We start from the raw sequence: 15,724 nt of genomic DNA, 5'->3' as shown, positions 1-15,724 counted from the left end.
TGCTGCACAAAGATGCCTTGTGCTAAATTCCAGGTTGGTCAGACTCATGACCACTAAGTTGTGGACATTTCATTGATCCTATTGCAGTCGCAGAATTTACAGAAGCAACACCAACACATTTGGGAGAATAGATGTATTCTTCTTTCATTTAAATTGAGGAACTACACAGTGCATTTAGGAGTTAACAAAACAAAAACATCTTTGCAAAATGTTCAAAATAGCAGAATTTAGCTTTCACACTTTGCAGTTTGGAAATTATTATTTTAAGTCCCTTTTCAAACAGGGCTGAAAACACAACCTCCACTGTGGTAACAACAAGTGTAAGTTGACTTCTGTAAGTTATATATTTGAGCACTGTGTTATGCTGTGGGTTCACCCTTCTAATCAAATTGTGATACAATGATAAAAACATGTAAAGGGAAAGACTTTTCATTCACCCCAAGAACAAGTGTTCACCAGGCAGGAACATGAAGGCAAAGGTTCTCTCTTCACATCCTCTATTCTGTCTGTGCTTCACAACCAAGTCCACTGCTCAAATCTGACAGACGCACGAGTTTGTGAATCTTCCTCTGGTGATTATGATCTTCACTGTGCTTAGAAACGGAATGTGTTGTCGCTATGGCAACAACTTTGTGTACTTCCCCAGAAACCTGCTACTAAATCATACAGTTTTGAGTGTTTTTATACCCAACTGATATTATCCTGTTCCTACATATCTATACTACTGGGACCCAGAGACCATCAATATCTGAGGTAGGCTGTTGTTATATACATTATTGAGTTTCCAGGAAAACTCTTGACTCAGTCCCACTGGAGTTGCTTCTAGCTAGCTAGATTGAATATTGGTGTAGTACATGTGAGATTTAGAATTATCCACAACTTTATGTCTGATTGGTGACTTGTCTTGAGTTAATAGCCAATTATTAGATTTAATACAGCATTATAAATGTGATCTCCTGGGTTGGAAACAGTTGCTGCATGACATAAAAGGTTAATGAAGATGATAGCGGAGCGGGTTGCTTTATGTTGCTCACGCTGAGGTGACAGATGCAACGGGAGGCCGGCCCACGGCAGGGTACCCAGTGACAACATAGGGATATGTCTGAGAGATGAAAGGTATGGAGGGAGACACACACACACACACACACACACACACACACACACACACACACACACACACACACACACACACAAAAAGCTCTGGAAAGTCACAGACACTTTGGTCTCACTGACTGAGAGGAAAGACAAGGAGAGGAGAGGGACTAAAAGGAGAAAGTCACACAGACGTTGCCTTAGTGTTTGATGGAAGTGAGAGTTGCACAGAGGAGAGGAAGATGATGTGTGAGAGGATGGGAGAACTTTGTGCAGAGTGAAAGACCCTGACTTCTCTTTTATTCTGTCTCATGCGGAGTTTGAAAAAGTAGTATTTCAACAGCGAGCTCAGGTAAAAGCTGGGATACATCTCCTAGTTGACATTTTATTCACTTTTCCCTGTATATTTTTAGAAAGCAAGTGATGTGTCTTTGAAAGTGTTTGAAACGTCTACAAGATGACAACATAAAGAATAATCTGAAGTACAATGCTTTGAAAGGACCTAAATTCAACGCTTTCTTCCTTCTAACATTATCATGACAGATATTCAGCCGTGCAGACAAACACAAGCCTTTAATGAATTACTAGTAGCCACATTCTCTTCTCAGATTTGCACGTTGGAGGTTTCACAGAGAAACGTAAGGCTAACTTCCCAGGATTGACGACAAGGGTTTAAGAGGCTGTAATGACTGTGTGCATGGGCAGGATGAAGAAAGGCGCTGTCCCTTCCTCCAGGAGAGCTGAAATCCAGCATCTGCACCAAAGATACGCCTCAGGGCAGACCATTTTGCCGGCCTGCGCCCTCCTCAGGTTCCTCCACAAGGAACAGATGGAGCTCACAGCAAATGAAGAGACGACAGAGAGTTTGATTGACAGATACGAGATTGAAGAGACAGGTAAGTGAAGAGAGAGCTGTGTACCATGTCAGGCTGCGTGCTGCTCATTACTATGGGGAAAGAAAACCCTCTGCTCTTTAAAGACTATTCACATAATTATACTAATTATATATATATATAATAGTTAATACAGAAGCCAAGGCTTTAGCTGCAGTGGTCCCAGGCTGACAAAGGGATTTGCTGTAAGGCAGAGGGGTTAAAACGACAGAAGGAAAATATAAGCGGAAGGCACGTCAGTGGACTAATAGACCAGATGTTGTCTCGGGCTCAGCGTGCCGCCGCACAAACAGAAAAACAGACTGACAGTCTGTCCTCACTTTCTTTCACTTCATGGTCTTTGAGTGGGATAATTTTTTGATGAGCAGTTTTCAGCTTTTCTAACACCTGTAATGTAGCATAATTGCACTGCATACTATATTTATTTAAGACTACCTGAATACAGAGGTTGTTTTCTTTTAATAGCACCATACTTGCTGAATCTCAGAGCGAACTGGTCGAAGCTGCTGAATGTAAAAGCAGCTCCACATGGTTTAATCTCTAGGTTCAGCATAGCTCTAGCAGCCCAAACACACCTTTTTCACTGCAGACATTTTGACTTGTCATCGAGGAAAAGGCACAGGTGAAACAAATGTTGTTAATGATGGAGCAGTATACCATTGAGTGTCCCAGTTAGCTGTGACAGTGAGCCGCCATGTGACCCTGGATGTAGCTCGTCTATGGAATGCAGTTGTTTTTAATGTTATCAATTACACCTGGCTTTTCCTACTATGACAATCCCAAACTGTCTGACTCCATTTTAAGATCAGTGATTGGATGTTTCTTGCAGTAGGGTTCCCTGGGAGTTAAAGTTTTCTTCTCACCTTTTGTGTTTGTGTGTACGCAGTCTTACACCTCTGACTTTTAAATCAAAGAACCAGATGTTTCATTTAGGTTGCTCTTCTTTTGGACTGAATATTCAGTTGGACTCGTTTTATAACCACAGCCTACTTATTGTGACTTCCATCTTGACTTCATCTTGATGTAATAATAGTAAAAATAGTAACCTCTACGAAGTAGATTAATGAGGGAGGAAGTTGAAGCTGGTTACTATAATAATGTCTCAACAGCTGTTGGATGAATTGCAGTGACATTTTGAACAGACATGCATGGTGCCCAAAAGATGAATTAGGTAATCCCCTGACTTGGTTAATGACTAAATAAACTCCTTCAGATGCGATTTGTGTTTAGTGCTTATCAGCAAGTGTTGGCATACTAACATGCTAAACTAAAATGTTGAACATGGTTATATCTGCTAAACACATGTTCTTTGGTAGGCTACAATTAGGTTGCTACCTCACAGAGCCACTGGCATGATTGTAGACTCTGAGCCGTGATTCACTGGAGTTGTTTTAACCTTTAAACAATAGGAACAGAGCTTTTGCTCCAGTTGGCTAGTGTAGTCCACTCTTTAAGCCTTTTAGTTTTGCACTTGGTAGAATGAATAGTCAATGCTAATTTTGACTGTCACTTACACTGTTACTATTCTTCTTCCTCCTCTTCCAGCCAGAGACAGTAGGTCCATGACATTTGAAGGATTTCTCAGGTTCATGGAGTCCAAAGACTGCTGCATGTTTGACCAGGCCCACATGTCTGTGTACCAATCCATGGACCATCCTCTCAGCAATTACTTCATCTCCACATCACACAACACCTATCTGACTGGAGATCAGATAGTCGGAAAGAGCCACCTGGATGCTTATGTTTGGTAGGGAAGTACAGTGAAAACTGGACAGCTTGTCTTCATGATGCAGCACCACCCCACCAAGGAAACAATTCCCTACATGACTGAATTGCGCAGGTGTAATTACACTTATCTGCTAAATCTTTATATCTATTTAATCTGCTATTAACGTGGGTCAAGAAAACCCAGATAATATCATTTAAATTGGCCACCCCTCAATACGCTTTGACCTTCTCTCTAAAGTCTCTTCCACAGGCCTACATGAGTGTTATCAGGATTCTCTCTTTTCATTGACCCACTCGTGTGCTGAGGCACAGGGTATTTCCTGTGGTCTCTTTATGGGACCATGAAGTGATTACAAAAGGGGCTGATGGCAGCAGAAGGGGTGTATTTATGGTCCCTGTGAATGTGCTGAGAGCCCTGGCCGGCTGGGAGAGTGGAAGCCTCCAAACCAGCGGCCTGGAAGCTCTGGTTTACTTAATGGATGAATCATATAGAGGAGCGCAAAGTGTCAGGAGTAAAGGTGGCTTTTTAGAAACCCCACTACCTCACAGGTGAGTGGAGAAAAACAATTAAATGGCCAAATGCATTTGTTGGAGGAAGAATTTAAAGATTCACAAGAGCCTATATGTTGTGAAACAAACAACTGACAAAGAACGGTGAAATCTGAAGATGCAATTGACCATTTATAATTTACCATTGAACTATTTCAGCTTCAACAATACTTACATGGGAACGTAGCGCCAACGTAACACATTCACAGTGCCCACTTTAAAACATTTTTTACAAATATTTTGGTAAATACACTTATTTGCCTTATTTATGTGAGTCAGATGAAAAGGTTGATACTACCCTCATGTCAGGGCATAAAGGATGGAGCTAAAGTCAGGCCAATATTAGCTTAGCTTAGCATATAACTACTCCCCTCTGTGCATGATGGCTGGAGGTGGAGTCAGGCCATTGTTAACCTAGCTAAGCATAAATACTTGTGTCTGTACATGAATGATGGAGCTATAGTCAGGCCATTGTTAGCTTAGCTTAGCATATATATACTTATGTCTGTGCATGATGGCTGGAGCTAGTCAGGCCATTGTTAGCTTAGCATAGCATATTACTACTCCTGTCTGTATATGATGGCTGGAGGTGGAGTCAAGCCATTGTTAATCTATAAAAAATACATAGAAAATATTATGAAATATTATGATTAAAAATGTACAAGATCAAAATGAACCTACCAGATGATGTTCTGTAGATCCTCCAGTCGCCCCTTCTCTGAAATGCGGGAGGCAGTCACAATGTGACTTAACTTGCTCACAGTATCAGTGTTTTTACAAAACAACTCAATCAACAATGCACAAACTACAGCAAGACAATCATCATGCCATTTCTGTGACCAAAGAGAAAAACATAGCTGAGAACTGAGGTGAAAGAACAGCATGAAGACAGACTCCAACTGTTGAAGAAACACACCGAAGGCGCATGCACATGTGTGGCATCATAAAACAGCAATAAACTGGTGGAAAAGGCTGAATCCCCAACAAGCAAAACTGTCCCACCGTTAAAATGTCAGGAGTAAAAGGGTGATTTAAATTTGCATCGAGGTTGCAAGAAAAAAATATAATTTCCCCACCCCACGTTTCCACTACCAACAGAATAAAAAAAGCAATATCTTATAACAGCAAGACACAGTCTGTACTGTATATACCTGACCATATTTGATTTTATAAATATATTACAAATGGAAATGTACCAGCACCATTTGAGGAGCACATAAAATCCAGGTAGAAGAAGCTTTTGGATTAAATTAGTGGATTGCAATGTTTTCTTCAAATTATTCACATGTATTACAATATAATATACACTAATGTGTTTGCGGTTATGATGGCTTGAATTTGTGCGTGGAAAAGAAACAAATGCTCAGTTTGTGTTTCAACGCTTCACTTCTAATTTCTCATGCATCCCTTTATAAGTGCTTATCATAGCCTTGCCACAGCTCAGTGTGTGTGCATGTGTCTCTGTATGAATGCATGCGCTCATGTGTGTGTCTTTCTGCGACACAGTGCTCTGAGGAAAGGCTGTCGCTGTCTGGAGATTGACTGCTGGGATGGACCAGATGTGGAGCCCATGGTCTACCACGGCTACACCCTGACCACCAAGATATTATTTAAGGATGTCATCACCACTGTGGAGCAACATGCCTTTGAGGTAACAGCTTGTAGTGTGTTACATGACATATTCTGGAGTAGTGTTCGCTTCTGCCTCCATAGCCGCTAGGAGTCCCTACTTAGCTGCATTTGCTCTAATTAATAGCATCTCTGATCGTAATGTTTTGCTTGCGAGTTGTCTTTGATTCAGGCCATTCTCTGTGATGTGCCGAGAGAATGTAGAGCATGCAGAGAGAGCAGTAGATCTAGGTTGATGCTAATTGCTGGAATTAGGGTTTAAATCATGATTCTTTTTGATGTGATTATGTCTTGACAGGTGTCTGCTTACCCGGTGATCCTGTCATTGGAAAACCATTGCTCCCAGGAGCAGCAAGAGGTCATGGCCAAGTACCTCATCTCTATCCTCGGGGAAAAGCTGCTGAGAACTCCCTTGGATCACCCAACCGCTGGAGACCTCCCTAGCCCCAATGTAAGAGTCTGAAAAGAGAGTGTTTGACTATCTGAGTGGTAAATCAGAACCAGGATCTGCGTTGTTAGAGCTGCTGGTGCAGGCAGAGGCATTATAGTGTTTGTATGTATAGATCCTCATCGCCTGTCATTGCAAAGCAAAACAAGGAGGAAATCGTCACAGAAGGCCTCATTAGTCTCTTTCTGAGGCTTCCTGTGCCTCTCTCCTCCACTGGGGAACAGGAGTAAATGGACGCCTACATTCGCAAGCCTCTTTAATCTCTCAGAGATTCGCCAGATCGAATGTGATGTGGTTGATCCGGAGAAGTGGCCATCATTTTCAGCACGCTGAGATACTTGAGCTGATTGTTCGTTTAGATTACCCTGTTTGGGTTCTGACTTCTCCAGTGAAAGCATCTGCCTAAAGTTAAACCCTGGACTGAGTGACTGGCCTGAGAGACGCGGGCACAGTCAGTCTATTGAATATGACGAGGAGGATGAAGGCTTTTTCTCTGAGAGTGGATGAATGTGTGCTGTCTCGCTGGAGTTTCTTGCTGCCTCAGACTTCTTACTGCTTTGGAATTTACAGCAAGAAATGAGATGTGTTTTATCCTGAGTGTGCATATACGATTTTCTTCCCCATAATCGTTCTTTATCTTTATGACTCAGGAAGTGGGGGCTTAGATAGGAGCCTCAGCACTAATGGTTTCATCTTGACGATTAACCCCCAGCAACTTGAATACTGATCAGTGTTCATGTGTCACACACACTCATGCAGCTTCACACCCAAGTTACCATCCAATTATGAAAGTGTAACCAATATGCAACTCTGTTCATTACCTTTTTCTTCACTGTGCATCATTTAGATCAAAGGCTTTAAATACATTTTTACTCTTTTTATACCGCAAACATGGGCACATTTTCATCCTAAACTACGTCGACATAAGCGAAGCATCTGTTCTAGCTCTCCAGACTGTATAGTGTTGTGCAACAGCAATGAAAAATGAAAGAGTGCCGTGCCAAAGGCAGCTCTGAAGCTTATATTTCCTTATATTTCCATATTATATGTACTTTTATGGGTTATAAATGTCGAGAGATCTGTGATTATTTTGCATATTTTGCCTGTGCATACATTGAAACTGACAGGGCGACTTCCTGCCGTGTTGCTTACGATGGAGCTGCCTCCAAGTCCAGATCCTAACGTTCTTTTTTTCTTTTTTACTTTGCATATTGCTGCTCATCTGCATAAAGAGCCCTATAGAGGACTAACATATTTGGTGCCAGGGCGGTGAAATGTAGCAGCATGTGTTTGATTCAGTGATTTAGTACACCTGCTGCTTTCTGCTTCTTCATCCCAAAGAACTTGGCTGTGTGAACGTGCTGGTATGGACGTGGCTACAGCGCTACTCTTTGAAGAATAGCATCTCTTTGACAAATCAGAGAGGGGGCGGTTTGTGCAAAGCAAATGTTTTGATGTTTTTTTTCCTAAGTTTGAGGATGCAAGAAGAGGGACGACTCAGAGTTTGTTGACTGATGCAACTGTGTGATGGTGAATGTAGGTGCTATGATGAAGGTACCTCTGCATTTATTCATGTGTGAATTCATGCCGTTTGTGTATTTGTGGACCAGGACCTGAAGTATAAGATCCTCATCAAGAATAAAAAGCTAAGGGCTCACATTGAGAGTGAGGGCGCTTCAGGGACAGAGGAGAGTGTAGATGAGGGCGAGGATGAGGAGGATGAGGATGAGGAGGAAGAAGATCATCAAACCAAGACAAAGTTCTGGTCTACTAGAAAGGCAGGGTCAACAACGAAAGTAAGTCAGTTAAATTTAGGAACAGAATTTAACCCCATTTGTTGCTATTTGGTGAACTCTTTCTGGCTTGTCTTTCTCTCTACCCTAAATGTAATGAGTAGAAGAAGAAGGTGGCTGTGGCAGAGGCTTTATCAGACCTGGTTGTATACACCAGGTCTGTCAAGTTCCACAGCTTCAGTCACTCCAAGGACAATCAGAACTACTGTGAGAACACATCAATGGCAGAGAAGAAAGCTCGCAAGCTAGCCAAAGCCTCAGGTAAAATGTTGTGTATGGAGTTGAAACTATGTGAAGAGAAAAGGGAAGTAATAAAGAATGTGTAGATTTAATTGCAGATATCACTAAATGTAATTCTGATGAGCCCAGCAGATTCGCATGATTTATTATCACATTGAGCTCAAAGGAAAAGTCTCTGTAGGTCCTCTTTGGATGAGAAATGCAATTACATCTGGCGCCATAAACCTCCATAATAGCGAAAGCATATTGAACATGACATATACGACATAGGGGAGTACTTTATAGCGAATAAAGCACAACAGCACTGGTCCAAAAATGTACCTTGTACCTCTCACCGTTGGAGAAGGGGAAAGAGCCCACGGAGGTTCGAATCAACTGATAATCAGTTAAACTGTCATCGCGCTGCTGTGCGGCCGTATATTGGAGAAACAAAGGGATGAAGAGAAATGAAATCTGCTCCTGCTGAGGAGGAGTGACACTTTGCAGACACACAGCTACATTATGAGCTTGTTGCCTTGGCTGGCAGCGATTACGAACAGTCTCGACGATGCTGTAAAAATTGAGTAGTTGCTTCTTGTCCTGAGGCCCTGCAGGGAAGCTACACCGCGATGCTACGATTCCACACAGACCGGAGCTGTGTGCCTTTAGTCTATCAAGAATGAAGATAATTATTCAAATGATCATGACAAACAGTTCACCTTTTCAGGTATTGAAATTTACATTCCACCTTTGGCTAAAATAATATATAGATTAGTGAATCTTCCTTATAGGATCCTATTGTAGGTAATATTTCAAATAAAAAATAACTCAACAGTAAAAATTATAGTCGGGAACATTGAAATATGACACTATTAAAACGTGACCATGTACCTGCAGATAAACCTAAATGTTTTCCTTGATCAGTGCATCAAATGTACAGAACCACAGGAATGATGAATCTGTGAAGTTTGAAGCAGTGGACATTCTGATTAATCAGCAAGAGTCAAAGGAGACATTTGACCTGCGAGTGTTGTGCGTCCTCTCACTCAGGTGCAGATTTTGTTCAGCACACCCAGACGTTCCTCAGCAGGATTTACCCAGCAGGCTCGAGGACGTCTTCCTCCAACTACAACCCTCAGGAGTTTTGGAACGTCGGCTCACAGCTCGGTGAGTCAGAGAGGGCGAGTATACGCCTCTCTCTCTCTCACACACACACACACACACACACACACACACACACACACAAATATGATTAATACAATGTCCCCAATGTTATTAGTATTTTGTTGCCAATAATATTTCAATTTTGGTCAAAACACCAATTCAGAAAAAGACATGAAGTTGTCTCGGTTTTCCTTGTGTCCGCAGTTCTCGACACACACTGAACAACCACCACAATCCATTACAAGCTTTTGAAATGGAGAGAAATGCAATTCGGAAACTCAAATTGTCGAACTTCAAAGGGAACAACCTGGCCAAGTGTCCCGTCGATTAGCAGTGAAAGAACATTTCATTTCAGTCCACAGCCTGCCCAACTCATCTGTGTTCCCCCCGGAGCAAGTCCTCTCCTGGCCCTTATCACACATTTTCTAAATCGATTTGCACTCCCCACCCCCCAAATGTGTTTTTTTCTCTCTTTTTTTTTATATAAACCACATCCTTGTCTGGGTCACATATTAGTTATTTTTTTCATTATCATACCTTAGTCCAGAATGAGCATTGGGCTTGACTCCAAATCACAAACTTTTATTAGTAAAAAAAAAAAAATCCTCCTTGTTCGTCTCCATCGCTCAGCCAGCCACTGATTCTGACACGACGCCCTGCTGAAGGCTGAGCAAACTGTCTGTGTGCTTCGGTGGCAGCTGTGCAGATGGTGAGTGCGGTAAAAGGCAGCAGCCTGGAAGGATCAATTACAGTTAGATGAGCAGAACATTCACTGGGACCCCGTGACACACACACATATATAAAAAGAAGCACAACGATGCATTGCAGTGTGTTGTTTTGGACAAAATTAAAGGTATTTTGCATTATTGGATGCTGTAATTGCAGACCCTGCCACATCCTGTGTCTGACTATCCATTCACATGTCTGAACTGTAACTGAAAACATGATATATGCAGCTCACATGCTTACACAGAGCTTTGCACTGCAACAATCACACTACAGTTGCACTTATTACACAGTTGAATGTGTCTCTGATGCAATGTATGCAATTGTTGAGGAAGCATTTCAAATCAATGTATAGTTTAGCTCCGTCCTGCACAATGAACAGGACACCTTAGAAAACAGAAGGTATGCAGGATATCATCTCATGCTGTCCGTTTTATTTGGACAAGCTTTAGGCATTCTTGATTTTGTTCTTGTAAAAAAAACTTTGTCACAGCTATAGCTTCTCATTTCCCTGTGGTGTGTTGCAGTGGCTCTCAATTTCCAGTCTTTGGGCTTGTCTATGGACCTTAATGATGGCCGTTTCCAGGACAATGGGGGCTGTGGCTACATCCTGAAGCCGTCGGTGCTCATGTCCAGTCAGAGGAGCTTTGATCCGAGTTGCAGCCAGCACCGCCTCAAACCCATACAACTGCTGCTCAAGGTACAGCTCAGGAGCACTGAACACTTAATAATCCACTCAGGGTGGATTTATGGCTTTAAGGTGTAATGTTACTTCGCTGTGTGTGTGCTTTATGTGCATGTATGTGTTTGTGTATGCCTCGCAATATAGAGGTTGTGCAGAAGAGCTCATCTTACTTTTAGCCTCGAGATAAATGCTTTCCTGTCGGATGCTGAGAACCAATAATACCATAAATCTCCCAGAGATAGTCTCCGTTTAATTAGATTACCTCCTTCAGAAAGTAAAGGGAAAGGAGAGAGCTGATCCAATGAAATTAGACCCGGGTACAATTAATAAATCATTTTATCTTCCAGTCTTTTAATCATGTTAGTGGACTCTTGTAATGTACAGCCTCCAAGTCACACGGCTGTGAATGAAGCTGTAGAGAACAGTCACGTCTCTTTGGTGTGCCATAAGGACGACTGCCACGCACTAACTCTGCTAAGTCCAATTACTGCGATACAACAGTTTGATCTCATGTAGAACATAATGGTGGGACTCGAGAGATATCTTAGGCTTTGTACTGCAAAGACAATATGTGGAATTGCCTGGGATCACATGGGACTCGCTGCAGAGGTGGTAGACGAGGAAACCTCGCCGGAATCAGTCTTATGAACGGCTATGAATCATTTAAACTGACTGCAAATGTGTTTTTGTTTTCCAAGAAGACTCAGTCGTAGATCATTTCCTAAATTGAGCTCAGTCAGTGTTGTAGCTTTTTTTTTTTTATGTAACCTGTTACATCGGCTATATCCTTTGCTTTATACAGTATTTAATTATACTATAATTCTTTGTTTTTGCTGTTTTTTGATGAAGGAAATACATCTTGATCAGACAATAGTTCATGATGATGGATGAGCGCACCAGAGAGTCTCTTCTAAAGGAGGATGCACAGACTACACCAGCCGAGCACAGTGCATGAAATATAAATGTGGTGCGCTCCGTTTTTGGGTGCCCCGGGAGACACCCTACCTATATTTATTCACATCATCATTCTGTATTATTTGATCACTTCAGGGAAAATCCTGCAATCTTGACTCAACTCAGAAAAAAATAAGAGTCATGAGTAGTGTAACTTAGATAGGGTTGAGTTTTTGATCTTTAAACAGTAAATTATTCATCTACTCAGGAAAACAACATTTCCCCTTGAGCTCTCATGAGTCTATTTAGCATAAAACTGTCAACTACAGACAATGGTTTGTTTTTCAATAGAGAAACAACTCCAAAACTGTTGTATACGAATGGACCATTGTAACTGTGAACGAGCATAATACAGGGTGTTTTGTGGCATGGCTTTAGCAAGGAAAGGCACTGTAATTTTGGGCCGGACACTGTAAAGCTCCATCAGTGCCAAGCGGTGCATGTCGCAATAAGTACATGCAGGTTTGTCTTTGATCAGAGCCGGGGAAGGGATGGCTCAGTGTGAGAGGACTGCAGATAAGCCTGCCTCTCTCCAGACTCGTGTAATTACTGCCCTCTCTCCCTCTCTTCTTTTCTCTACTCTTACCGGCTCTCTGGTTTTCTCTTCTCCTTTATATTAACTGTTCTTCTCCGATTTCAATTACATTCTCATTGTGAGGATCATAAATGCGTCTCTGTGTGTCTCTCTCCAGGTGATTAGTGGGTCCAACCTACCCATCTCCAGGAGTGGCAAAGCTTTGGACTCCTTTGTCAGAGTTGAGATTCATGGGATTGCATCTGACTCACGCAGAAAAAACACACATTCTGTCAAAAACAACTGTAAGTACTGCCAGACCAATTGTATGTGGCTTTGTTCTCGAGACACAGCTTGACTGGCCCAGCTGACCTTTACTTTAATTATTCCAAGATGTATTTTGTCAGAGTTAACTGAGCCAATTTCCTAGAAATTAAGAATGACAGAAAACATGAAAACATGGATCTTACCAGAAGTCAAAATGAGTTTTGAGGGCTTGTGGGTCATGTTTGTTCTCTGGATTTTGACGTTATGAAATTGGTGCGGTTGTGGCTCAAATGCATAAATATTCAAATCGTACCGTAGGAGTGGAGAGACCCGACTCAAGTCTGAAGCCACGCTAGCGGCTCTGTGAGGCTGTACAAGTAGGCACAGCGGTACTTAACATTGCTAACATGCTCACAATGACAAAGCTGATGTTTAGCATGTATGTTTACCATCATAGTTCAGCGTGTTAGCATGCGAACATTTGCACTACCACGCCTATAGTTTTGCAGGTATTTGGTCATAACCCATATTTTACTCAATGAGTCACAAGAGAAAAAGTCAGGGGATCACCAAGGCCAGAGCGATTCTAGAAACCATGAACACCCAAACAAAATGTACTGTCAATACATCCATCCAGGACTTAAGTGTTGGATTGACTGACGTTCCTACCGACGTTCCTACAAACATGCAGCGAGCATTGCTAATAACATGCCCTCCACTGGTTTTAATACGAACAAATGCAGATACAGTTACATCTTAGAACATGCTTCGTAATGCAATGAAATGGACACCTTCAAGTGAAAACATGGGAAACCACCTAAATGATAGCAGTATTTTTTCTTCTTGTTCCTTTTAAATATATTTCCCGGTAAGCTGGTGTTGGGCTTCTCAGAAGTGTGCTGATGACTTTCTTCAAAATGTAAATAGGTAGATTTCCTTTGAAGAGAAGTCTGTCATGCGCTATTGCTATGACTGGAAACAAGGAGCTGACATTCACTGCAGAGTGGATGAAGTGCTACAGGGATTTTAAGCATCAGAATTGTGCTCAGAAAAAACACGGATGCTTTGTGCCACATCAAAAACATTCATAATGACGAAGGCTGGTTTAATATAGTATATAATGAAAAATATTTGGCGCTTACATTTACTAGCCAAAGCTGTTATCAGACTTTCAATTGTGTAAATAAATCCTACAGCCGTCGAGGTTTTTGACAGACCTTTGAGCTGGTTTTCATCACAGAACATACACTATGTCACTTTTGTCTTGGAGCTTTCGTTTTTAAAAATGGCATCATGAAAGTGAACTTAACATCAAGACATAACATTGATGGAATTCAACACTGCATTGCTGCTGCTGAAATGACACAAAGAGGGAAAGAAGGAGAGAGAGAGAGAAGAGTGAAGAGAGAAGAGAGAGACAGTAACAGTCCTGGAGGACGCAGAGCACTTATGCATAGGCATAAATCATAAAATTATTTCACACTATGAAACCGATAAGGTCACTGGTGAATACAAATTAACGTGGACTTAGATGAACATTTGGATGCAACAGAGGAACTTGAGAAAATTGTTTGGAATCAGAAATGGATTGAAAACTGCAGCAGAGGTGACTCTTTAGTCACCTACGTGTATGCACTCCTCATCTTTCACTGTTCAATTGCAACCAAATGACGCTTCATGTAATGTATCATTATCATTTTGGTCCAGACCAACTCTGAGACATTCAGATCCTCCAGGATGAATTGTAATAACTTTTCCTCCAGTTCCAGTGCAACCACTGGGTTTGGATTTGAATTTACGTAAATACCTGCAGAGCTAATTATCAGCCTCAGCTGTACTTTGTGTTTAGTGTTAATTAGCTCATTTTAGCATTCTAACATGCTGAACTAAGACGGTGATTATGGGAAACAATATACCTGTAAACATCTGCATGTTAGCACATAAGTACAGCCTCACATGGCAGCTAGCAGGACTTGTGGTCTTGCTTCACAAAAAAGTTGAATAAATGAACAAATAGTTTCCTATTAACACATCCACTTAACACAGAGCAACATTATCATTCATTCTGGTTGTGATTCTGATGTGTTTATGGTTGCCAGGTGAACATTAGTCCAATATTTAGTCTCTTTTAGCTCTGTTTTTGGTCTCCAACTCCTGAGAAAAATATCTGGCTTTTTTTGCAACTAAATGCTTCACAATGTTCGTCATAATTGTGTCTGTCTGAGGTTTGGCTGAGCCGTTATATCTGAGATATTTAGAGTGGTTTTACTGCGGTGAGAGTGAGCCACAGCAGTAAAGTTGCGGGTCTGTAAAACCAAAGCAATGAGTTAAAAGATGCTAAACTCTCCGTAGAACTGAAGGGAACAGCAGTCGAGTAATAATACTCCATGGGCTCATCATGTAGGGTGACACCTTTCACCATACACATAGTAATTGGATTCATTATAGATAATGGCTTTAGCTAAACGTATTGATGGTTATTGATTCAAGTGAACTGCTTCGTTCTAATTTCCATTACAGCTCTGAGTCCTCGCTGGGATACTGACATGAACTTCAGCATGAGTGTCCCCGAGCTCTGCCTCATCCGCTTCTGTGTCCGCGAGCAGACCGGCCTCCTCAGCAGCGAATTTGTGGGCCAGTACACCTTGCCCTTCACCAGCCTAAAGAAAGGTGAGCCACAGAGGCAGAAAGAGCGACAGAGTGTGGGGGGGTTGGGAGTCAGACAAAGGGCTAAATTACACCAGGTGACATTGTGTGACCATCATTGTATTTCCCTTCATGGACAGTGTCAGCATTACTGAAGGTTGGGCTCTGCTCTGTGCTTGAGTTTGATGGCAATGCTTCTGTGTATCTATATGATCCTCTTGTATTTAGCGGCTATACCTACATTTCTTTTAACGCCCCCCTTCCTTCTCCACCTCCAGGCTACCGCTGGGTGCCTCTCCGGTCCCGAGACGGATGCAGCCTGGATCCAGCCTCCCTCTTCGTCTTTGTTTGGTATTCCTAAAAACAGCTCTCCATATCAGACGCTCTCACTCACACACACACACACACACACACACA

The 15,724-nt window shown here is 41.9% G+C and overlaps 1 protein-coding gene across 1 annotated transcript; it reads left to right on the top strand.

Moving 5' to 3' along the window:
* Positions 1–1,798: 1,798 nt before the first annotated feature.
* On the top strand, positions 1,799–15,668 carry LOC306741404 (1-phosphatidylinositol 4,5-bisphosphate phosphodiesterase zeta-1-like; the record flags this gene model as incomplete). The annotated part of the gene is made up of 11 exons (XM_079223686.1): positions 1,799–1,988; positions 3,531–3,732; positions 5,769–5,913; positions 6,190–6,342; positions 7,950–8,135; positions 8,237–8,393; positions 9,402–9,518; positions 10,769–10,941; positions 12,573–12,699; positions 15,182–15,331; positions 15,586–15,668. 11 exons carry the CDS (start codon positions 1,799–1,801, stop codon positions 15,666–15,668), a joined length of 1,683 nt encoding a protein of 560 aa, XP_079079812.1.
* Positions 15,669–15,724: the final 56 nt, after the last annotated feature.

This window comes from Taurulus bubalis (genome assembly GCF_910589615.1).
Source record: "Taurulus bubalis genome assembly, chromosome: 9".
NCBI classification, from domain to species: domain Eukaryota; kingdom Metazoa; phylum Chordata; class Actinopteri; order Perciformes; family Cottidae; genus Taurulus; species Taurulus bubalis.
Note: the sequence above shows the minus strand (reverse complement) of the source record. Positions and strands in the feature narration are given on the sequence as shown.